The sequence below is a fragment of the Paramormyrops kingsleyae genome, chromosome 18 (assembly GCF_048594095.1).
Source record: "Paramormyrops kingsleyae isolate MSU_618 chromosome 18, PKINGS_0.4, whole genome shotgun sequence".
Lineage (NCBI taxonomy): Eukaryota > Metazoa > Chordata > Actinopteri > Osteoglossiformes > Mormyridae > Paramormyrops > Paramormyrops kingsleyae.
In genome coordinates, this window is record NC_132814.1 from 23,433,248 (window position 1) to 23,457,645 (window position 24,398).

A 24,398-nucleotide genomic window follows, 5' to 3' on the forward strand; every position below is an offset into this window, starting at 1 on the left:
TGTGCAGGACACAATGAAGCCTCAAGACTTCCAAGGCATCCTGGAGCCCAGTGTCAGAAAGCTCAGCCTCAGTCACAGGTCATGGGTCCTCCAACAGGATAATGACCCAAAACATACAGCTAAAAGCACTCAAGAATGGCTGTGGAAAAAAAACATTGGACTATTCTTAAATGGCCCTCTATAAGCCCAGATCTTAATCGTACTGTACTTTTGAACATCCATGGAAAGATCTGAAAATTGCAGTGTGGAGTCACCACCATTCAAACCTGAGGCAGCTTGAGCAGTTTGCTCAGGAAGAGGGGGCCAAACTACCTGTTGGCAAATGCAGACGTCTCATTGTGAAGTACAGAGATCGCTTGTTAAATTAAGGGTACCATCTTTTTTTGTCTGTGCCATTTTCCTTTGTTGAATTGTATACAATTTTCAACTGAATCAATGAAAAGCAAAGTCTGATTTCTGTTAAATATGGAATAAACAATAAGGGAGGCCATTAAACTTAAGTTATTTCAGAGGTAGTGTGTTTTTTTTTTTTTTGTGGAAGGGTACCAACAAATTCGTCCACGTCTATATTTACTTAGTGTTCGTACAACCATGGAAGACCTTTCCGCTGAACCCCTGCACACACTGACCAGGCTGTTTCATTAAGACACGCTGCTTGTTATACCTATAGAGGTATAATTACCCAATTAGGAAACAGCTGCTCTCACTCTGCGTCTCGCTTGGATGACGTCACATGCACAGCCGTCTGCTCCTGGTCACGGTCAAAGTACCCAAGCAACAAGGAATTTATTTTCCGATAGAAGAAAAGTCAAATGTTTGAGTCCTTCTGAAGGTTTACTTTCTGTCTAATATGATGATAGTGTCTTCATGCTGTCGTGTTATTTAGTCTGATTGTTTCAAAGTTGCTTAGATGATATCTGCTCCTGTTTTGCACAATAAACTGACTAGATTTATTAGTTTTGCTATGAATTACAATATTTAGTTCAAACATCAATATCACACAACGATATTATGCATTGTGAATTACTAATATTGGATGTACCTTTAAATACTTTAAAGTTATAATATTCCAGATAAACTACTATGTAATTCAAGAAAAATCAGATGTTGGCTTTACAACAGCAAAATACATATATTGATGCCCTCCAGTCCAGTGGTAATATGGTGGAGTGACTGAGACTGCAGGATATTGGAGCATCATAATGTGCTGTAATTTGAGTCTCCCTTTGTTGAAAGGCACAGGAGACTCCTGTGGGCAGACAAACGAGTGGTATGTCCTTATTTAGGCAATGAGTTTGGAACTTGGTGCAGTCCCCTGCAAAGCTCTGGGCTGAGGAAGCAACCAAAGCAAGGCTTGGCTGGATGTTAAGTTTTCTGCGCACACTGGGACTATTGGAACTAAAGAATATACCACTTTTACATTATTTTACTATTTGATCATTTTTATCAGGGAGAATAACTGCTGGTGACCTTTTTTTGTGTTTTAGATGAAAATGAGAAGCTATTCTTTTTTTCTCTTGATCTTCGTTCACTACATTTCTTAAGGCGAAATGCCACATGGTTTTGGATTCTTCACCTGGGTTTAAGATGACCCTTCAACAGAGAAGTACCTCCAGCTTGAGAGGAGATGGCACTGAGGTGAAATCTGGGCTGCAGGAGAAAGAGAAGGCAAGTTTATAACATCACCAGCCGAACAACAGCAAGCAAGAAACAATAGGCTTAGATTTGTTTCACATTAAATTTACTAAGAAATAGCATTGAATTCCCTGTAATCGTAAAGGTCTTGAGAATCTCCTTTCACCTTATCTGAGTTCTTATTTTCAAACAATGTTGCCCAAATCAAAGGAGTTCATATTCTTTCTCAGAAACACTCCAGAAGTTATCAGGACATCACTTATTATAGTAAAATACAATAATAGTAATTATAATAATACTCATTTGTATCTTCAAATGCATTTTTAAAAGTCTTAATAGATATTACACTGTTCACATATTATATTAATTCTATATTTATATATTTCTAATAAGACAAGGACAGGCCTTACCATCGAAAATATAAACTATTTTTCTCATGTGTGGGATAACCTCATGCATGTAGTAACACAGAATAATCTGGCATAGCTTGATTGTGCTGCCTTCAGATCATTACTATGAATCGCTTAATGACTTTAATGAATTTAAAGCATTATGGACTGGTAATGACATAAAATGACTAAGACAATGCACATAATAGTAGGTAATGTGAATAAAGTGGGCAACTACGAAGCTGTTTGATCACAAGCTGATTGTCTATAGGTGTCTTTCCTTATTATAAATAGCTTTTATACTATGGACTACCTTAAGATTTCTTATCTCCAGGTTGTGTTTAGCATGTATTGAAACTAATTTAGTAATTATAAAAGTAGCACGCTATACATCAGTTGAGCTGAGTTCAGCTCCTGCTGAATTTAACATTGTAACACTGTAAAGGCACAAAGCTGTTATACTGTGTGAAGGTTTTACTGTGGAGCAGAAAGTAAACACAGTAGCTCAGTGTGTTGCAGGTTTAATTAGAATTCGATATTCGATAAATATTTAAAAAGGTATTAAATACCTTCATTACAAAAAACAATGAAGAGCTTTTATTTTTAAAATCAAAGTCATCTTTATGCAAATATACATGAAAAACTGAATATTATCCAGTGTTAATAGAGCCACAAAAATACGAAATAAGAGCCTGCAATTATAAATAACTTCATATATGTCTGGAAAGCATATAAAATAGCTTAATGGTTAGTGGTCATCATAACAACCAAGATCTGGGTGAGCAATTATGAATGGATGGATGGATGGTTGGTTGGTTGGTTAATAAATTGTCTAATAAATTGTCTAAACTGAAAAATTTTGGTGGCAATTTTCTGATTCCATGAAGTGCTGGTTGACAATCAGTGTCATATTAACAATGCTTACTTTTACAGAAAGCATTCTTATTTCAACAGAATTATTGCCAAACGTGATTTAATTGCTTTGCTGCTAACTATACAGTAAATTAAAAATCATTCATGTACTTGCAGGTTTATAAAGTACCACACAGTTGCAATTTGGCCAGAAGTAGGACTGTTAAGATGTTTCTCCGTAACCCAGGAGAGTGAACCAATGTAAACAAATGTTCAGAATCATCAACAGTTTTTGCTGCATGGTCTTCTAGGACCTGGGGTCTTCCTACATTTCAACATCGCAATGACTGCTCTAAATGTACATTACTCAATTGGAATTTTTGAAAATAACTGTAGCTATTTGATATATTTTTAACTAAAAGCTTGTGGGCACATTGCAGGGTACCCTAGCTTTTTGAAGACCACAGACTGGCTGATGTTGTGCAAAAATTTCATGGACCTTAAAACTTTTCTTTCTCGGGGTGGGGGGGTGATGGACTGGCAGTGGAAGCAGGACACATTTGCCAATATAACATGTTTAGTTGTTTCCATTCCTTTTCAGATGCAAATATCGGGGGTTTTAAAAAATGGTGTAGCTGAAAAAGCTGTAATGTATTTTACTGGACCAGAACGATGTCAGGTTGAAGACTCCTGGGGTGCAGGATGTTACTCGTCATTGATCTCCATAAACAACTTCATATAAAAGCATAACATAATGAGATTACATTCTCAAAGTCATCAAATACGTACCCATCAACCAACCTGATGTACTGCGGTTTTTAATAACCTGTATAACTGTATAAAAATGCTAATCAAACTAAGCATTTCCTGAGTTTTGCAATCAGAAACATGTACTCAGGCTAGTCAGCATTTCAGAACTGCCCATAGTGTCTGGCTGTGGGAGTCCATATGTGCCCTGTGGCAGGCTGGTATTTCAGAACTGCCATAGATACGCTCCAGTCTGATGGATCGATGGAAAAAGCACTCTGTCCCTAACATTAATAAACCACCATGTAAATGTTATAATCTTGTTCTTAACATCTTTATTTTTAGTCATATTTTCTCATTTTTAATCAGGATTCTTTGTGCTTTTTTCTCATTCTTTACTCATCTTGTCTTGAAAACACTTCATATTTTGTAGCTGCGTCATGTTCTTCCCATAATTTATTAGCTAAGTGTTTCTCCCTAAAAAGCAAATAAAATATCAGTCCCAGAGGCTGCTTGTATTAATCTTTCATTTTTGTTCATGAGAGCAGATACATAGACACATCTATGCTGTAAAGTAGTTAATCTCTGAATAATTGTTGTGCGGGAATAATCTTTTCTTATCTGGATAATGTGAAAAGTCATACCCAGAGAAGCTGAACATTTAATCAAATACAGTTAATAATAAAGGGTTATTGATGCCCTTGATACCACAGGTTTTCATCCTAAAATCATTTAAAAATAAAACAAGCATTACGAACCAAGTTTTTTGGCGCATTTTGGAGATTTATTTATGTATTGTTACATGATGCATGAATTTAATCAAAATCAGCATTTTGTCTTTTTTTTTTTTTACTGTAACAAGAAATTAGCATTTGTCTGTAAGCCTAATGACTGATAACAATGATTGCTGGTTTACACTGAAATCATCATAGCTGTGCTTCAGAGAAAATTCATTAAATCTGTTTATTTTCAGAAAACGAAAACGGCTATGCTGCGAAGACACTCCGCCTCCTCGGTGATCACAAAGGCACTGAGCAAACCACGAACTCAAAACAGGTTAGCTATCCTTGAAGGAAACTCCATATATTAATCCATGTGTCCCTTAATTTATGTTATATGGTGCCGCAGACTCAACACGGAATCGTACTGTGAGTATTCTTACGTAATCATACGCTGTGAGTACTCTTACGTAATCAAACACTTGAAGTATAAATACCCCTGTTATTACCATTACAATGCCCACAGAAAAGTTTTTAATCATTTATTTTTATTGAATTGTTTGGGTGCCATGACTGTTCATCTGATCTAACTTCCATTATGTGTATTATAATGAAGCCAAAATAAATGGGTCATTTCCATGTCAAAAAATTTAAGACTCAGGCTACGTTATCAGTATTATACATCGAGGCCATTTCCTTCTCAGCATCAATAAATGAAATACACAGTGTTAATAATTATGGATATCAAGAAAGGCCATGAAATATCATTTTTCATACCATTTTCTCAGGGTAATGGAATAATTATCTTGAGATCTGCAGAAAACGGACGTTTATTGGTGATAGTGGAGCCAATTAGCTGGGTGGCACGGTGATTAGCACCTCTGGGACCTGGGCTTGAGCTCCCACACCCCCAACCCCCCCACAACCCCACCCCCACATGTGAAGGTATGTTTGTTCTTCCTGTGCCATTGTGGGGTTTTCAAAGTTCACAAGCACATTACAGTGAACTTGAATTGCTAAATTGTCCAAATAATTAAATAACTAAAATTCAGAAAACAATATAAAAATAATGACATTTCATGGCCTTTCTCAGCTTCCCGGCTAAACAAATATAACTGAAATCTTGTATGACATGAATTGCACCACAATTACATAATGTTCATTCTTATTAAAATCCATAACTTATCATACACCTGACACTGCATGACTGCATCTTACTAGCTAATAATTTTATTAATACACAAATATGCTATATTGTTATACAGCTTACTTTGAGTTGCTCATATGGATCTTGCCATGATTCACTTAAGAAAAGAGGGACAGAGCAAAGTCAGACAGCAACCTTAAGTGCAGCAAATATGGTCATACAGAGAGATCAAGTGGGTGCCATACTTTATCCTATCACAAATGTTTTTACATTGGTGACAGGCTACTAACGTTTATGCTGCCCCCAAGCTTTGGTTTGGGTTAAGCCTTAGATACTTTATCCCCCTAACTGAGCACTGTTCAAGCTCACTGTCTCCACTGGATGTTGTGCAGCATGATCCAAAGGCCTGCACTGTTGCCTCTGTGATCAAATTCCTGACTTTATTTGGCTGCGGAGCTGTTTCATCATGGTAACAGCAACAAAATAATCAGAGGTGCAAATCTAAACAATGACTGTGAAATATGGGCCTGGAATTTAAGTGTTGTGCCATCTTAACTCTAAAAAAGTGAGGAATTAAGTTGCTGTACTTCACTCTGTTAGCAAAGGTCAAAAAGTAATCTCTGGCTTTGGTGTCAGACTTTAACAATATCCTGTTGGGTTTTACATGGACACTTGATATTATAGCAACAACAAAAAAAAAAAATCTGGCATAGCACCGTAAAAATTTTCAAAAAGTGACAGATGACGGCTTAAATCCTTAGAAACCTTTTTTATTCTATATTTACGATATATCTTAACTTTTCCCTTATTCTTTCTATATGTTTATGCATAGTGGCTGAACTGTTTTGCTATAATAACATTTGACTGCCACAGTTTTGCATGTGACAAAAAAAATAGCTGCTTGTTCTTCATTAAAGATATTAAACGTTCCAATTAAAATTCCTGCTTAGACCTATGGTTCCACATTGTCCATTTTCAAAATGATCAGCGTTAACACATTAAGACTATGACAATGCAAAAAAAACCATGTAATTCATTCAAAATGACAGAAGAAATAAGCATACTTCTGATTTATTCTAGTCTAATCTGCCATTATACATCTGTGTGGTGACATTACATTTTCCACCACTAGGACACCTGATTTGTTGAAAGGCCTGAAAACTCAGTTGACCCAGGCATGCTGCTTTTGGAACACAAGAGAAATTGTCGTCTGTTGCTAAATGCATGGATCTGTAACAGTACATTCAGATACATGCAAGAAAAAGATATAAATGTATGACATGTATTGGTATCCATCCTCTGATAACTGACAGAAGTTACTGGCATTCAATGTTCCATATTCTATAGACAATTTGTTTTTGATTGATGACCTATTTGTAAGTAATGTATTGACTTTTGGCCACAACTGTACATCCCACCTTGATGAGAAAAGAAGCACAATTAGGATGAAGATGGACTTTATTAATCCCAGGGGGAAATTCTCAAGCAGCAAGAGCACGAACATGCATTCAGTGCGAAACAGACAAGGTGCAATGACAGGACACACAGTGCTCACAAAGCAAATGTAGTGTAAATAGGTTTTAAAAGTGCACAAATACACACAGTACACAAATAAAACATCCAAAAAAAAACAGAATATTGTGATGCTACATTTAAAAATAAATAAATATTTAAATTATAATAAATTAGCAAAGGTATGTATGCAATTAGAATAAAGAGGACTGGTCTTTTACTGACTTTTAATGACTCCAAGATGCATGTAGTATATCGTAAGGAATGATCTGGTTTACCTTGTTTCATATTACTTTTGGTCTCTCTTCAAATGGAATTAACATGAATTATTTAATATCTTTGTGCATTTCTTTCTTTGCCACAGGAATAATGCCAAAATTTTATATTCTGGCAGAAACAGTCTTATTCAGAATTTCTCAACCCAGAGCAGAATGTTCATCATGGATGATTGCATTCGAATGACTATGGGGCTACAGACCCAAGAAAGACATCTGTTCCTCTTCACTGACACATTAATTATTGCCAAATCAAAGTGAGTCATGATCAGTTTTCAGACAATTATTTATTCCCTTTGTATTCTTGTTCAATTGTAGTGTAAATATATTTCAGTAGCGGTTATATGTATTATTACAAAAAACTGAACCTGATTAATCAAAATGGATGATTTTATACTTACAGATGAACTTTACACCGTACATAACTATTCAAATAAAACTGTTATAGCACTAACAGTATATTCCTTACTCACAAAGTCAATTCATTCTATGTGTGTTTGTTTTTTGATTTAGGTCTTCAGCTAGTTTGAAGGTGAAGCAGCAGTTACAGCTTTGTGAAATGTGGTTTGGCTCTTGTGTGCATGAAGTTACCGGGAGGAAATTGAGTTTTAAAAACTCCTTTGTAATTGGCTGGCCCACCACCAACTGCGTGGTCTCCTTCAGGTACGGAATCCCTTGATAGCCTTCTGAGAAAGAAATAAACGCATTTCTCTTGCGGCTGATAGAGGACAGTCACGAAATTTCATATTTATCCCAATTACAAATATTTTGATATTTTAAAATGTTTTATACAATAGCATGATATTCTCCATTTCATTCAGATCAAACAACACAAAAGAGAAGTGGCTTTCAGCTTTACAATGGTAAGAATTTATATTCTGATGAGCTTAAATCTGTAATGGTTACTAAATGATATAATGCATTTTAAACTCATATCACTTTCACTTACCGTTATTTCTTCCTCTAGGCACATCAATAGATTAAAACAAGAAGAACATCCCAATAAAATTGCTATAAAAATCATGTTGCTCTCAGGAAACAGTCCATCGGTAAGGGAACCTACGTATTTTTTTATTGTCAATGTGTTTTTAAACTTCCATGTGTAACTTATAGGAATTGCAGTGCAGTTATGTACGATTTAATGCTGTTGATTTAAAATTCCATTTAGACAACCACTGTACCTATCAGCAATACGGATACTACTGAGAAAGTGATAAGCATCTCAACTAAGCAACTTGGAATGCCAGTAAGTTAGAAGTAACTTGTGTTTCAGTTTTGTATTTCAAAAAATGCATGTTTATTATTATTATTATTATTATTATTATTATTATTATTATCATTATTATTATTATTATTTCTGAGTTTATAGTATATTGTATGTTCCAATAGTACAGACTGCATAATAATTTGGAACATTGTATTTTTGTTTGTTTCTGAATATATAAAACTGTTTTTATTATCAGGTATTGTTGGTTCTGTTTACACCAACAGATATTATTATTATTATTATTAATAATAATAATAATATCTGTTGGGTCCATTATTAATAATAATAATAAATAATATTATTACTAATAGTAATAATAATGGGGTGGCATGGTGGTGCAGTGAAATGCACTGTTGCCTCACACCTCTGGGATCAGTGCCCAGGTGGTGCAGTGAAACGCACTGTTGCCTCACACCTCTGGGATCAGTGCCCAGGTGGTGCAGTGAAACGCACTGTTGCCTCACACCTCTGGGATCAGTGCCCAGGTGGTGCAGTGAAACGCACTGTTGCCTCACACCTCTGGGATCAGTGCCCAGGTGGTGCAGTGAAACGCACTGTTGCCTCACACCTCTGGGATCAGTGCCCAGGTGGTGCAGTGAAACGCACTGTTGCCTCACACCTCTGGGATCAGTGCCCAGGTCCATGTGTGTGGGGTTTGCATGTTCTCTCTGTGTCAGCGTGGGGTTTCCTCTGGGTACTCTGGTTTCCCCCTGCTCATTGGTATGTGTGAGTGTGCCCAGCAATGGGTTGGTGCCCCATCCTGGGTTGCTCCCTGCCTTATGCCAGTAGCCTCTGGGATGGGCTCTGGACCCCCCGCAAGCCCGAGTAGAATAAGAGGTTTCAGAAAATGCATGGATAATAATAATAATGCTAAATATGTTGCCTGGGAGAAACCAGATAAAGAGTATTCTAATTTCCTGTTTGTTTATTTATTTATATGTTTGTTTGTTTTGCTGGTTTTTAGTGATTTGGTTTCTGTTGCCTCCCTTCCTGAAAATGCCAACTTCCTTTCCCCACAGGGCAGATCTGTTGACTACTGTCTCTGGGTCATTTCTGGAAGAGAGGAAGCTCCATATCCACTTATCGGTGAGAAAATACAACAGAATATGCACACAAAGTTCCTAATTATTTTGCCCATGCCGTTTTTGGTTTATTCTTTGTATTCTATAAACAGTTACCTCTATTTAGTTACTTTTTTATTGTTAACATAATAAAATAATATTACTTTTTAAATGTTGATGTAAACAGAAGTAACAATACCTGATAATAAAAACAATTTTATATATTCAGAAACAAACAAAAATACGATGTTCCAAATTATAATTCAGGCTGTACTTTTGGAACATGCAATATGAAATCTGTTGTATTGAGACCTAATTACAAATGAATGCCGAAGCCCTTCCTTGAAATTACTTGAACAACTTTCTCATCCATTGCTCTTCTGAGCGCATGTATAGTATCTGTCCCATTTTATCAGAAGATGACAGCATTGCCTCCCTGAGCTTCTGTTGTGAGATGTGCTGCTACCCTTCCTTATATATTTTCCTCTTCATAATTCTCCATACATTCTCAGTAGAGCTGGGGTCAGGGGGTGATGGTGACCAAACCATGATTCGGTCTCGTTTTATGCCCAAAGCATCCGAGGAGTCCATGGTGGTCTTGGCACCAGGTGATGATGTATTGACCTGCATGAACAGCATTTCAGACGGCACAACTCTCCTATTTATACCAGGGCAGGAAATCTTCCTTTAAGAAGTTCACATACAGTATTAATGTCAGTTTGGGCCCACATACAGTATGTGCGCTTTTTTGACTTACATGCATTCCACCATTAACTAAAGCAGAGGTGGGCAATCTTATCCACAAAGGGCTATATGCAGGTATTCACTGATTACTAATCAGAAGACTGATTGGCTGAATAGTCCTCACACCTGGGTTTGAACAGCTGACCTAAAGGTTATCCTAAAAACCTGCATACACTCCAGCCCTTTGCAGATAAGATTGCCCATCCCTAAACTAAAGTTTTGAGTTTTCTTGCCACAAAGAGAGAAATGCACTTTGGGCAATGTAAATGACCCCCTCTGCACATTCCGCCATTGACTTAAGCACTTTTAAGAGCTTTTCCAACTACGTCCTGGTCAAACTGAGTATTGTATTTTTTAGAAAGTCTAACATGTAACAAAATAAAACTTAACATTTATTATATATCTAGTATTAAAATCTAAAATGGATGTAAATAACACAATTATATACACAACAGAATATACAAATATATTATATTTACGCTAGATTCAACACAGGTGATATCTGCCTTATCAACTTGCCTAGCGGGCAAGTCAGTTAGGCTAAATGACTGGTTGATTATAATAGGCTGGTTGATTACTGGTTGATTTACAAATTCCAATTACAAATAGGTTGAAAGGAAACAGTGTATCCTCACAATCCTACGCCACATTGCCTGTGCTGTATGTAATTGCACTGCTGCGAGAGTGTGACAAACAGAGAAGGGTGCAAAGACAGAGCCAACCAAGAATATTCCACCTGTCTTGATGTACTACAACTGATAGTCAAACAATGCACCGCAAGTCTTCCAGTGGCCCATGAAGCGCTAATCTTTCTGTGCCGACTCCTGCCTGAACAACTGTCTAGACATAGCAACCACCCAAATTCCTTTGCCAGGCCTCATGAAAATAACAAGTGCTTTGTCCGTCCTGGAAACTGGAACGTTTCAGAGGTGGCTGGTAATGTGGTGCACATTTCCCAGTCTTCTGTATCAAGGTCCTTGACACAGTCTGCTGAGGCGATGTTACCCCACTAAATTTCCCAATGCACAAGAGCAAAGGAGAAGAACAAAGGGAAAGTTTTATTGGGTGTCTGGCTTCCTAAATGTCCTCCGTGCCACTGACTGAACACATGTTGCCATCAAGGCTCCTGCTGAAAATGCACAGATGTACAGAAACCATAAACAGCAGCACAGCTTTAATGTGCAAGTCGGGGGTGACTCAATTGGCCAAATCCTGAGTGTCTGTGCTAAATTTCTGGGCTCAGCCTATGGTTCCACCTTGATGTGAAGACTAGTGGAACCTCTTGACCAGCACAACTGCCTAATTCAGGGGTCTCCAACTCCAGTCCTGGAGAGCTACTATCCAGTAGGTTTTCTGTCCCATTTGGCTTCTGATGAGCCACACCTGCTCCTGTTATTTACCTGAGAACAGGTGTGGCTCATGAGAAGCCAGGTATGATAGAAAACCTGCTGGACAGTAGCTCTCCAGGACCGGAGTTGGAGACCCCTGGCCTAATTGGTAACTAATTGACAGGGGCGCCGTAAGGGGGAGGAAAGCTAGGACGATTCCAAGGGCCCCTGAGTGACAGGGGCCCTAAAAAATTAGGTAAATAACTGGATTGGTTTGGACTGGGGGGCCTAATATGATATGCTTTCATGGGGCCCAAAATCTCTAGCAACGCCCCTGCTAATTGATACAGTTTATAGTTTTCTGAATATAAACCATTGTGGCTCAGTATTTAGCACTGTTTCTGAAAATTTGGGAACTTGGAATGAGTAAAATGATTTCTCATAATATATCTCCAGATGTCAGAGTATAAGAGGAATTTAACTTTGCTGCAATGCCTACCCAATGTCCTATTTTTCAGGTCATGAGTACCCCTTCAGCATAATCACAAACTGCTTACGAGACCATGTGGATCAACCCCACTCAACTGACAACATCCTAACCTATGACGTGATCATAGAGCAACTGCCCAAGGAACAACAGGTCCAGTTCGTCCTTAGATGGAGAAAATCCATGCATAATCATGCCCAAAGCAGTGCTCCAGGTACATGAATATTATTGTCAAAAAAAATTGATTTGCGGTTATGTTTCCAACGTTAATCACTTGTAACTTGTCACCACAGTCTAATTTAATTTGTAAACTGGATTAATTTTTTTTTTCACAAACATGGGAAATTATTATATATGTGTAATATGTTTGCAAGAGTGACTTGATAGTCTATTAGTTGGCATTGCAGTTTTCATACTTCCAGGGTTTAGTTCGCTTTATGGCCTGCTTATGTGTGTGGAGTTTGCATTTCCTCCCCCCAGCCATGTAGTTAGGGTTAGAAATTAGATGGGTAACAACTTCCTGTCATGCCAGTACAGTAAGTCCCATGAACATAATCGTCACAATTTCCTTTCCTGCAATTATGTCAATTTCACGCTAAAGTACTATGCGGTGGATATAAAGAGTCGACATACTTCAGTTGAAACGGCAGTTTTTGAGTGAAGTAAAAAAATGAAACCAAAATAAATCACGTGAGACCTTTTCCACTTCAGTTGTGTGAGAAAATAGAAATCTTTTTAGGTGAAAAAAATTAATTTACAAGAATCCGGTAAATTTCCCACTCTTCCTTGAAATTTTTTTTTAGATTCCTCAAATTGTGAGGGCATCTCCTGTCTACAGCCCTCTTCAGATTTCCAGTTGGATTCAGATCTGGGCCTTCCAAAGCATTGATCTTCTTTTGGTTCCTTTGTTGATTTGGTCATGCCTGAAGGTTTTGTGCCAAAATCAATAGGTATTTGGGGCTAATCATGATTCCCTCAACTTTGGTGAGAGCCCCAGATCTGGCTAAGGAAAAGCAGCCCTAAAGCATGATGCTATCACCACCATTCTTCTCCGTGGGTATGGTGTTCTTTTGGTGATGTGCTGTGTTGTTCTTGTGCCAAACATACCTTATGGAATTTTGACCAAAAATTCAACCTGGTCTTGGCACACCATAGCACATTTCTCCCCATGGTGTTGTGAGCCTGGATGTATCTTTTTGAAAAATGTAGTCAGGTTTGGATGTCTTTGTTTACATGAATAAAGGCTTCCATCTTGCTACCCTGATATTGTTGTCAAATGCAGGGAATACTTGCCAGAAATTTCTGACGCTTCTGTAATGTTGCTGTAGGCCTTTTGGCAGCCTCTCTGACCGGTTTTCTTCTTGCCTTTCTCATTAATTTTTGAGGGACATCCTGTTCTTTGTGGCATCACTGTTCTGCTGTATTTTCTCCACTTGTTGACAGCTGTCCTCAATGTGCTGCATGATATAGCTAATGCTTTGGACATTCTTTGTTATCCCTCTCAAATCTATACCGATCAACAAAGAACAAAGATCTTGTTCCTGCTCTGAAAGTTCTTTGCAGGCCATAGCTTTTGCAGACAACATCAGGAAAATCCTTTAGGGGCAGTTGAACTTTATTTGTCATTCAAAGTCATTTTAGTTGACTGCAGTTGTATTCTAACTACAGTACAAGCACATCCTCAGTTATAAAAGGGTATGCACGCTCCACATAGACAACCAGGTTCTTAAGAGTAATTTCTTTTCCCCTTAAAGGTTTCTGTTCAGTTTCAGAAATATTCCAACCCGCCTGTCCGGCACCAACAGTCATGCCATGGTCACAATCATTTGACATTTTTCCTCATTTTGCTGTTTGATGTAAACATTAACTGAAGCTTTTAATCGGTATCTGCATGATTTAATGCATTGCACTGTTGCGATGTGATTGACTGACTAAATAATTGCATCAATTACCAGGTGTATAGGTGTTCCTAATAAAGTGTATGGTGTGTGTACTATATGTCCTTTATTAAAGTGTGTGGTTATGTTGTTCCATGTCAATCCTTACATTTCCTTTATGGTTTTAATAATGTCCAGGAAATTCTTTGTGTTTTAAAGAAATCTTTCAGAAACACATTGGAAGAAAAAAGTCTCTCATCGACTGGGCTTTGAGAAAAGGAAATAGCAGCTGGAGCAGTGGTGAATCTCACCTATCAACTGCACACAGAAAGCTATTTGGTCATTCGTTATCATCCATCTGTCACAATGGAAACCTTCCTAAACCTATACTGGTGAGAAGACACCTCCAACTGTATACGTAATAAACGGTGTAAAATATATTCATATCACTCAGATATCTGTTATTAGAATCATTAAAGATTCTTTAAATATACAGGTTTCCCCTTACTTAGGAATCCGATGTGTTCCTGAAAATGTCAGGCCATTAATGTCTTTGGGCAAAAAATTAACACGATAAACTTAGGTGAGATTCAAAAATCTCACATGAAATTCACAGAGCACAACTTCACAATAAGGTGCAGAGAAAAACCTTTTTTAAGGTTCAGAGTAAACTTTGAGTGGCTGATGTGGATAATTACTCAGGAATCCTCAGATGCTGTTAACATGCTACAGTTATGTAAACATAGTTATGTTATAGTACTATGTATATTTTAAAACCTCGACAATTTGTAATGAAATCCTTCAGATATTCATCAAGCACAGTTTAAAATAATTCCTGTGCCTTTCCAAAGAAATGAGTATGCCTCACCTACCTAGACAAACAGAAAATATTAAATGAAAATATGTGGAACAGTGTTACATGAAATATTCAGTATTAAGATCAGTATTCCCAGCGTTCTAGACTCAGGTTAATGTTGTTCTGTTTAAATGTTTCATTTTTAGGACATGCTAATCCTCCTTTACCAAGATGGCCCACAAACAAAAGGAATTTTCAGACGTTCTGCCAATGTGAAGACTTGCAAAGAGCTAAAGGAGCGTTTGAATTCTGGGAATGTGGTACAGCTGGAAGCAGAGTCGGTTTTTGTGGTCGCATCTGTTGTCACTGTAAGCTTTTACAAAAGTCTGCCGTTATTGTCACCATGATCAAAAGGAGAATGTACGTCCACCTCTGTATATTAATATATTAATTGTAAATTTACAAGCACATATATGCACATAGCAATCCAGGGTTTCTTGTTGTCTTTGTTATTTATAATGATTTGCTTCTTTGCAGAAAATTCTGCATTCTGTCATATAAGTCAGTGAGTTTAGTTTTTAAGGGAAATATGTGGTGCATTGTTTGTTTGGCAGAGTTGGGTAATTCAGGTCCAGAGAGTAAAAGTCCAGACTGGGATTTTGTTTCAACCAACCAGTTGAGTACTCTGTGACTGTGACTCTTTATGCTCAACTGGTTGGTTGAAACAAAGTCTTGGTCTGGACTTTTACTCTCTGGACCTGAATTACCCACCTCTGTTGTTTGGTTGTGATTTAAGCAATGAAAAGATTATAATTGTTGCTGTAAAATAACTTGCACAATCTAGCTTAATTATCACCATTTCTGGAATTTATAGGATTTTCTCCGCAATGTGCCCGGTAGCATTCTTTCCACAGAGTTGTATGAAAAGTGGATGGAAGTTCTGGACATTGATGGTCATGATGAACAGATCAGGACAATAAAAGGGTGAGGAAAAAATGCCCTTTTGTCCTTGGTTAGTGTCACACTCTGGAGAGCTGCTGTGAAAGAAATCATCGATGTTTCATCCTCTTGCTCAACAGGTTGCTCAACCAGCTACCCGAAGCCAACACCCTTCTTCTACAGCATCTCTTTTGCCTCCTTTATCACATACAGGAGAACTCAGAGGAGAATCAAATGAATGCTTGTAATCTAGCACTCTGCATCGCCCCAAACATGCTATGGTTGCCTGTGACTGCAGATCCTGAGCAAGAAAATAAGTCAACAAAAAAGGTGCCACAGAACACCAGGATGTCCATGTCAAGGATATTATGCTGAATCCATTTTAAATGCCTCCTCCAGAAAATGGTTTCTCTTTTGTTTTTCATAGATGCATGACTTCTCCCACCGTTGCTTTCATATTATGTGTTTTGACAACATGGATCAACTGAGTAAATAAACACAAGAAACAGGAATTGGTCCCAGTAAAGTAATTTGGGGAGACTTGGCAGTTAGCAGCAACATTGTGTAATGACAACATGGCTGCCAACATTCATTATATTCTCCGTGTTGAATATCAACATTTTCAATAGGCCATCAATACAAAATGAAACTTCAGCCAAATGCCAGTGTTTATCACAGTGTTTTCTACCATTTGTTATCATTAATTACATTCTGTTGCAACTGCTCTATATAAAATATGCAGATTGGATTTGTTTTGCTTGTTTGATCTTATAAAGATCCATGTTTCTATCTTATGAATTTATATCTGATAAGTTTAAAACAATTCTGCCAAAAATACAGAAATGCAGAAAATTCTGTTAGCAAACAATAAAAATATTTTTGTATCAGCTGGGGAATTATTAAATTGATATAAGATGTGTACGCAAGCACTGTGCAAAATGTTTTTTTTAATTCATAATGTATATGGAGTTACAAGCAAAATAGATTTTCAAATTCAGAGTGCCATTCTCACAGTTCAGAGAAATATATCGTAACTAATTAATCACTTTTCTGTCCAATTCATTTACGTTTTCTAACACTTGCCATTTCAGACCAGTGGACCAAATGGCATAAGAAAAATGGAAAACTTACATATATACATATATCAACCTCAGTAATTTTTAACACAAATTATATTTTACCTTAAGGATGAACTTGTGATGTGATATTTATTCAAATGTATTTACTAATCAGATGCAATCATAGTTACAACTGAGTTTTTTCTCAATGTTATTCCCTAGGTTGCCAGCCTTGTACAACTATTGATTGAGAATACCAACACCATATTTGGCCATGACATTGAATCTGTGTTCACAAATATACATGGAAGTCAAGAAAATTTGGAGGATGCTTTAGGTACATTCTGAATTATTATATTCATTGATATTAATTGGTCTACGCAAACATTTTTCTTACAGTAATAATATATTTCCTTTCTGCTTTCAAGGTGATTATTCCCCACAACGTTACTCTTCAGATGAATTTGATTCGGAGCAGGAAAGACTGAAAGGACTTCACAGTTTTGATACGGATTCATGGTTCCTGCCATTGAAAAATGACATTGTGAAAGAGGAGAAGATGTGGAGTCTTCTGGATGAAATTGACATTTTCAAATCTCAGTACTGGACAGAGGACAATGTCTGCTGTATGGATCTGGATGATACGCCTATTTGCTCCAATGTCTACTCTCCAATTGAAGGCCAGGGCATCCAGTCATCTCGTGGTCGATGCTCATCTGAACCCAGCGTTTGCCAGAGCTCACAGAACCTTCTTCACTCACACGCTACTGTCATTCGCCAGTCAAGCTATGATGCAACTCTTAGGCGCGGCCAGGCAAGCTGTTCACAGTACATGAGTAAGCTGCACCTAGAGGAGACATCAGGACCAACTGATGACTTAAGTCCCAGAATGAGCAATCAGCCCAAGCATATGCTTTGGAGATCACCCCAGATTCCATCAAAGTTTAAGGACCAACAGCTTAGACTCACCTTACCCAATATGTCAAGTTTCTCCAGCCTGTCTTCCACAGCCACCTCACCATCAGCATCTTCTTTGAGCTCTTTAGATAGTGCCTTCTCATATTGCTCAGACACTGTTTTCACACCCAGTGATGTCTCCTCCCTAGATTTTATGTTTGGGACAAGTGCAAGGTGGCAACCACTAACACCTGAACCTCCTAAAAAGTTCCCCATGGACTGGACATTGAAAAGGCCAGTGGCCAGAGACCATACCTTGTCATTTGACTGGTCTACCAAGTGCGATGAGCAGGATGAAGAGAAAAAACCCTCTGGAAAGGAAACTAACAACACAATTCATATTAAAAATGTGAAGGCAAGTCAAAGTGAATCTCAATCTGTAAATAACAGTCTGAAAGCTAACAGAGATGAGACTGGCCAGGATCTCAACTATGAAACTAATGGAGGTGATGTGGACTCCAGATATTTACAGATAACACAGCTACAGGTGCCTGAGATTTCTACAAAAATGTATATGAATGAAGAACCTGGAGCTTCTCAAGAAGGTTTAAAGGTGCAGGGCCAAGAAACATGCATGAAACACATTCAGTCCATGAAGCCTGAAAATCTTAATGTGGATAACATGAAGCGGACGAAAATCACTCTCTACATAACTTCCAACAACCTATCAGTGAAAAATCAAACTTCTCAAGCAGTTGAAGAAAACAGATTTTCAGCGAAATTGTCTAATGCCACTACAGACACTCCAGACTTAAAAGGAACGGTAAGTCAGACTGTCGAGGACCAGAAATCCCAGACTGTGTTGTATGTCCAACAACCTCCTTTAATTCTACACTCTGTTTCAACCAAGCAGCCTGAGAAACCGAACACCACAAATAGCACGTTGCCAGGAACCTCATCTGAGAGCTGTACTTCCATGTCAGGTCCGTCTAAAAGCTTCACTAAGGCTAGCCAAACAATAAAGCACACAATTAGAATAAGGCTTCCAGCAGCAGTAAAAAGCACCGTCAAGGAGTACTTCAGTCTCACTGACAATAAGAACTGCCAGTCAGATGTTAAAGGGCCAGAAAAGGAACTGCATAAAAGTAAATTGGAATGTCAAAGTAAAAGTCTTTTGGATGCAGCTGATGAAGATGTTTTAAAATTGAACAATGGAGAAGACTTTTAGTGTAATACATTTCTAACAACAACATTGATTGGTAGTATCAAATTAGTTTTATGACAATTAATTATCTTGAATAAACTGCACTTTGTGAATATAATATTGTGGAAAAATAGGTACTATATATGGGTAGCACAGTGGTATGACTTTTTAATTATTTTCTTGGCATTTGCTTTTGGTCCTAGCCATGTGCAGAGTTGTGGAGTTGCTCATTTTAAAACTCATCACTATGAGGCTCTGGAAAAAATTAAGAGACCACAGCAAAATTTTCAGTTTCTCTCATTTATCAATTTATGGGTCTGCACCTGTGTAAAATATACATTTTTGTGAACTCCAACTCTGGCTCTTTCCTACATTGCACTGATGAAGGGCTCCTTCCTTGCTTTATAGGTCTTCCTGTTTCTAGGAACCTAATACAAACTTATCCTAGCAGTGCACTTCACATCACTTAATGTTTCCCATTCCTTTCAAAGGTCACCTGATGTCATCCTCTGATTAATGAGAAACTGTCGGATAAGTTGATGGTTATCTCTGGGATTAGAAAGTCGCTTCGACCCTCTACCTGGCTGGGTTGTGGTCATTCCTAATGTCTCCTGCTTCACCTTGTACTTCTGTACTGCTGTCTTAGAAACTTTGAGCCCAGAAGCAGCCTGCCTCGCAGTGTAGTCTTCTGCCAGCAGAACTAGAATTAAACCAGGATTTAATTGAGCAGATTTTTTGAGAAATAATATAGAGTGGTCTCTTAATTTTTTCCAGTGCTGTACACTAAATGTCAACAATGTTAGTTGAATTTTGGCCATATCAAAAGCAAAACAATTAAAGTGGTATTGCAGAATGCTGAAAGTCTGCACATACTGTGGCCCACCTGCAATGGGACGAAAAATCACCATTTTAAGAGCACAGAATCACAGATTCTATTAAGGATTGCCTGTTTAGTCTGAATGAGGGATTGATTATTTTTATTTAAAAACTTTAAAACCTCATAACTTCTTGATTGGAAAATATGGTTTATTATTGGAAAATGTTTTAACTAAATAGGCCTACATATTTTGTGTATTAAATGAAATGTACAATCTGCAGGACTTTGACCCTAATTGGACATTCCTAGAACTTCTATTTTTTGAAAAAGTATGCTGTACACATATAATTATTTATTTTTGTACTGCAAATACATGACGAAGAATTTAATAATGATGAAATGTGATATCAAAGATACTAGCATTTTGAAAAATACAGTAGTATTAAATTTTCTTTAATTAATAAAGCCTGAAACTGTTGGAAAACCAAATTCCTTTTATATACTGCTTTGTTCAGAGATTTCTTTTTAAAGAATATTGTGCATGAAACAAATATATAGTGTAATTACATTTTTTCTGTATTTTATATATGCCAAGAAATGTATGCAATATTAATATGCATGTATACATAATTTATATGCTAAACAACCTCTTCTATTAAATGTTTTAAATTTGCCAATGAGCAGTAAGTATTAATCAAATGTATATTTAGATATATAAGAATGTAAATTGTAACTGAACATTTAGGAAAAGACATTGAACATTAAGATTTATGGTATGGAACGTACAGATGAGTGCACCCACTAAACGGACACTGGAAAATATTTTGACATTAACAAGAAGAGAGAATAATGCCTTAACACTATTAAAGATAATACAATTACTCTACTTCTTATGTTTGGAGTGCCTGAATCATGTGGATAATGTCATTTTTTTTTATACAAAATAAAGACTTGCTCTTCTGATAGAGAGCACTAATCACAATCTTTTGTATATAATTATAATATAATTATTAATATTAGTAAGATTAATTTGTCATTTTTTAGTTAGTGCATAACATACATTTTTTGCTGCAGCAAGGACATCCCGATATGTGATTTTAAAAGCATGTGTGCAAAAAAAACCATAAGTACCAAAGCACTTAGGTGATTCCATGCATTGAAAAGTGACTCCTTTTTAATTTTGTGAAGCTTGTCACCATCTCTGTGTTCAAAGCTCCTCTAATGTCCTGTTATTAATTGTACTATTCAAAAATAAATATACTCACACTGAAAATGTTCTCCATTTGTTATGAAGATTCTGTTAAACCCATTGCAAAACTGTCTCTAGTACAGCAAGAACCAACGAATAAAATCATCAAATTATATGCTAACTTTTTGAAAAACATTTGTAAACATTGTTACATTTGTGCTTTAGTCAAACACAGAATAAATGAATACAAATCTATAAGCTGCTTTGTAGACACTGTTTTCAGATTTCAGTTTTTTAAAGGATGCCTGTTGCCAAGAAACCTTGTTCCTCCTTCATTAATTTTTGAATATAAGCAGCTGTAGCTGATGGACAACACATTATTTTTCTTATCCAAGGTTACAATACATTTATTTACACTCCAGCAATACACGTACAATGCAAAACTGATATTAATAATTAATGAGTAAAGCATACATTCTGGTCACTTTTATTTACCTTATATCAACTACTACCCTGAATAACTACAAAAATTGTGACATGGCACCTCAATAGCATGACTTTATTGATTTATTGACCTTAATGATATTTCAAACAGCTAAACCATAGCTGTCAATCAGGCCGTGAACAAAATAACTCTTTTAAAAACTAAAGTATTCCAAATACTGCAAAAACACAGAAATTTCTATTCTGTTTGTTCAGCCATTTACTCCTCACGTCCTTTTCAGAACAGTAACTGATCTCACTAATGAGGCTGTCAATTTGTAAATCCAAGTTGCCAATACAATTCCTTCTACTTTTAGCAGTGACAGTTTTGACTTCTGTTAATATCAAAATTAACCAGATGCTGTCTGTGCAGCAATGTATTTCATCACCCCCTCCACCTGTTTAATCGCTACTTTTTCAACACCCACCAACCTCTTCAATCTCTAATCCCCTTACACACTCTCCCCATCTCCCCCAAAAAAGCCCAGCTTTGTGTGATTTGTCTCAATGTATTCTGGTCTACCAAATCGGTGTCTATGGCTATCCTTTCATGTGACACCACTAAAGCCTGGGTCATACTTCACTTTTCCACATGCGCTTTCAGACTAGAGACAGTCATCCATGCTGCAACTTGTATTCATACTACATTTGGCTGTGGATGCAGATGGTCGTGGTTGGTGCATGAATACTGCAGTGATATTCCACCAGACCAGGAGAGAGCAGGTGTATTGCAACAAGCACAAATACAAGCAGTATAGTGAAATGGGTAAACAATTATGAACAGTTTTTAAATTATTAGTCAAGACTTGGGTGTTACTTATTATGGTAATAAGGCATTTCACATTATTTTGAAATCCTTGCAACAAAAGTATCCAGAACCCCAAACCCACCCACCCCCCCCCAAGATGGCAAAATGCTGAAATAGTGCTGCTTTTAAAAAATATTGTATACCTCAATGTAATATATGGACAGTATGAAAATTAGATATGCGGGTATCTCTGATCCTCCTCATGCAGTTGCTCACCATAACTACAATAACAACAACAACTACTCTTCCTCTATTCATTTTTTGTTGAATGCTGATCTTTGAAACTCCATTCTGCCACCTACTGGAAATACCTATTCAATTATCTTGCACATGCAAGGTTGATGCACACAGATGCATTTCCGTTAGGCATGAAAACCTGGGCTAAATGAACCCAACCGCAGTCATCTGCAGCCAACCCCTGATGACGAAATTTGACTTCCGCAGCTGCTCTTTCTTTCCTTTGTTGTCACCTTGCGTGATTTTGGTGCAATTTATCTTGAAATGAAATTGCATGTAAATCTTTATGAAGGATCATCCACTATGTGAAAATGATTTGATTGAGAAAAAAAATGTAGACTATGTTTTTAAATATCATGTACATGGATAAAATAAAATATATATGAGCATTTTGATCAAAATCTCTGTCAGAATTTGCTATGGTGATGACTCCTGATCTTTATCAATTTAATATTTTTACAAAGTAATAACAAGATCCATGAAATACTTTTTAGTTATCATCTTCACAAGTTCAAGTGTCTTCTGCAGTCTCTGTTTTCTTCTTGACTCCCACTTAGCAGCGTTGGTTCAATTTTGGTGTGATTTCTCTCAAAATTTGATTATGGTTCCAGATCTTCACTCATATAATATGTTTGTAGGATTTATCCATTAAATACTTTATGAGTTATCACTCTAATGAGAGCAAATCTGAGATTGTTCTTTTCATTGCTATCAATACGTGCCACTGCTTTTGTTTTGTTGTGATTTGTTTCAAAATTTGATCTGTTATGTCTTCACCTATATAATGTGTCTGCAGTGTTTATCCCTGAACTACTTATTGAGTTATTGCGCTAACAAGATAAGCACCTGCAACAGCACAGCTTGAATAAGCTACAAGGGACTGTACTTCTGTGGGCTATAAGGGTCCTGTGTGATGTGGATTGGCTGCCAGGCAATCCCCAGTTACCGAAACTGGCTTTAGGAATATGGAATGTAACTTCGCTGGTGGAAATGGAACCTGAGTTAGTGCAGGAGTTAGAGAGACACCATCTTGATATTATGGGGCTCACCTCAATGCACGGCATAGAAACTCCTGGAGAGTGGCAGGGCTGTATTCCACTCTGGAATTGCCCTGGGTGAGAGGTGTCGAGCCTCTGGAAGGGTGTGATTGGGAGGAGTCGGACAGTGCCTCTGAAATAGAAGAATGGGGTGGTGGTCCGAAATTTTAAGAAAGGGGACAGGAGAGTTCCTACTTCAGGGCGATCATACTCCCTAGCCTCCCAGAAGAGACTTGTGTCAGGGTACTGGAGAACACGGTCATTGTACAGGTCAGTCGTGGTGAAGAGTGAGCTGAGTTGAAAGGCAAATCTATTGATTTAACAGACAATCTACGTTCCTACTCCTACGGTCATGAGGTCTGGGTAGTGATTGAAAGGATGAGATTGCAGATGTTGGAAAGATTATGTCTGTCAGTTGGCCTGGGAAGGCCTTGATATCCTGCCAGAGGAGCTGGAGCTGGAGGAGGTGGGAGGAGAGAGCGAGCTCTGCGTGAATCAAGAAAGATTACATGAATCTAGAAATATTATTTTTTAGATTTTTAGCATTTAATTTAACAATATATTTTTCTGTTTGCAAATCCTGACATTATAGTGGTAATTTTAAGATTTTGTACTGTGACATATCACCACCCAGTGGACATTAAATGCACCATGCCAAGATTTCAACATCTCCTTTGTTTTTATCTAACATGATACAAATGACCAATGTTTCAAAGTTATGAAAAGTAATAAAGTTGAAATGTGAAGTCATAGAGAGTTGCAGGCAGTTTTTAATAAATATGTGAGGAGATTTGTGTAGGTGCAAACACTAACACAACTCAGTAGTTAGAGTTATTGGACAGCTGTTGGCCTTGGGATTTCGACGTTTATGAAAACTGACATACTGCATATGC

At 37.2% G+C, this 24,398-nt stretch overlaps 1 protein-coding gene across 3 annotated transcripts; it reads left to right on the plus strand.

Annotated features, from left to right (window-relative positions):
• Positions 1-1,321: 1,321 nt before the first annotated feature.
• arhgap20b (Rho GTPase activating protein 20b) lies at positions 1,322-21,028 on the plus strand. Of its 3 annotated transcripts, none has more exons than XM_023834026.2 (15): positions 1,322-1,668; positions 4,597-4,679; positions 7,366-7,533; positions 7,790-7,939; positions 8,098-8,139; positions 8,244-8,325; positions 8,445-8,522; positions 9,563-9,629; positions 12,195-12,377; positions 14,260-14,432; positions 15,043-15,204; positions 15,711-15,820; positions 15,916-16,105; positions 17,056-17,170; positions 17,262-21,028. In XM_023834026.2, the coding sequence occupies exons 1-15, from the start codon at positions 1,558-1,560 to the stop codon at positions 18,956-18,958; spliced, it is 3,411 nt and encodes a 1,136-aa protein (XP_023689794.1). In that variant the 5' UTR covers positions 1,322-1,557; the 3' UTR covers positions 18,959-21,028. The 3 variants fall into 3 exon arrangements, with proteins under 3 accessions (XP_023689794.1, XP_023689795.1, XP_072558396.1); XM_023834027.2 differs by having other exon boundaries at positions 7,396-7,533; XM_072702295.1 differs by lacking the exon at positions 15,711-15,820 and having other exon boundaries at positions 15,989-16,105.
• The last annotated feature ends 3,370 nt before the right edge of the window (positions 21,029-24,398 follow it).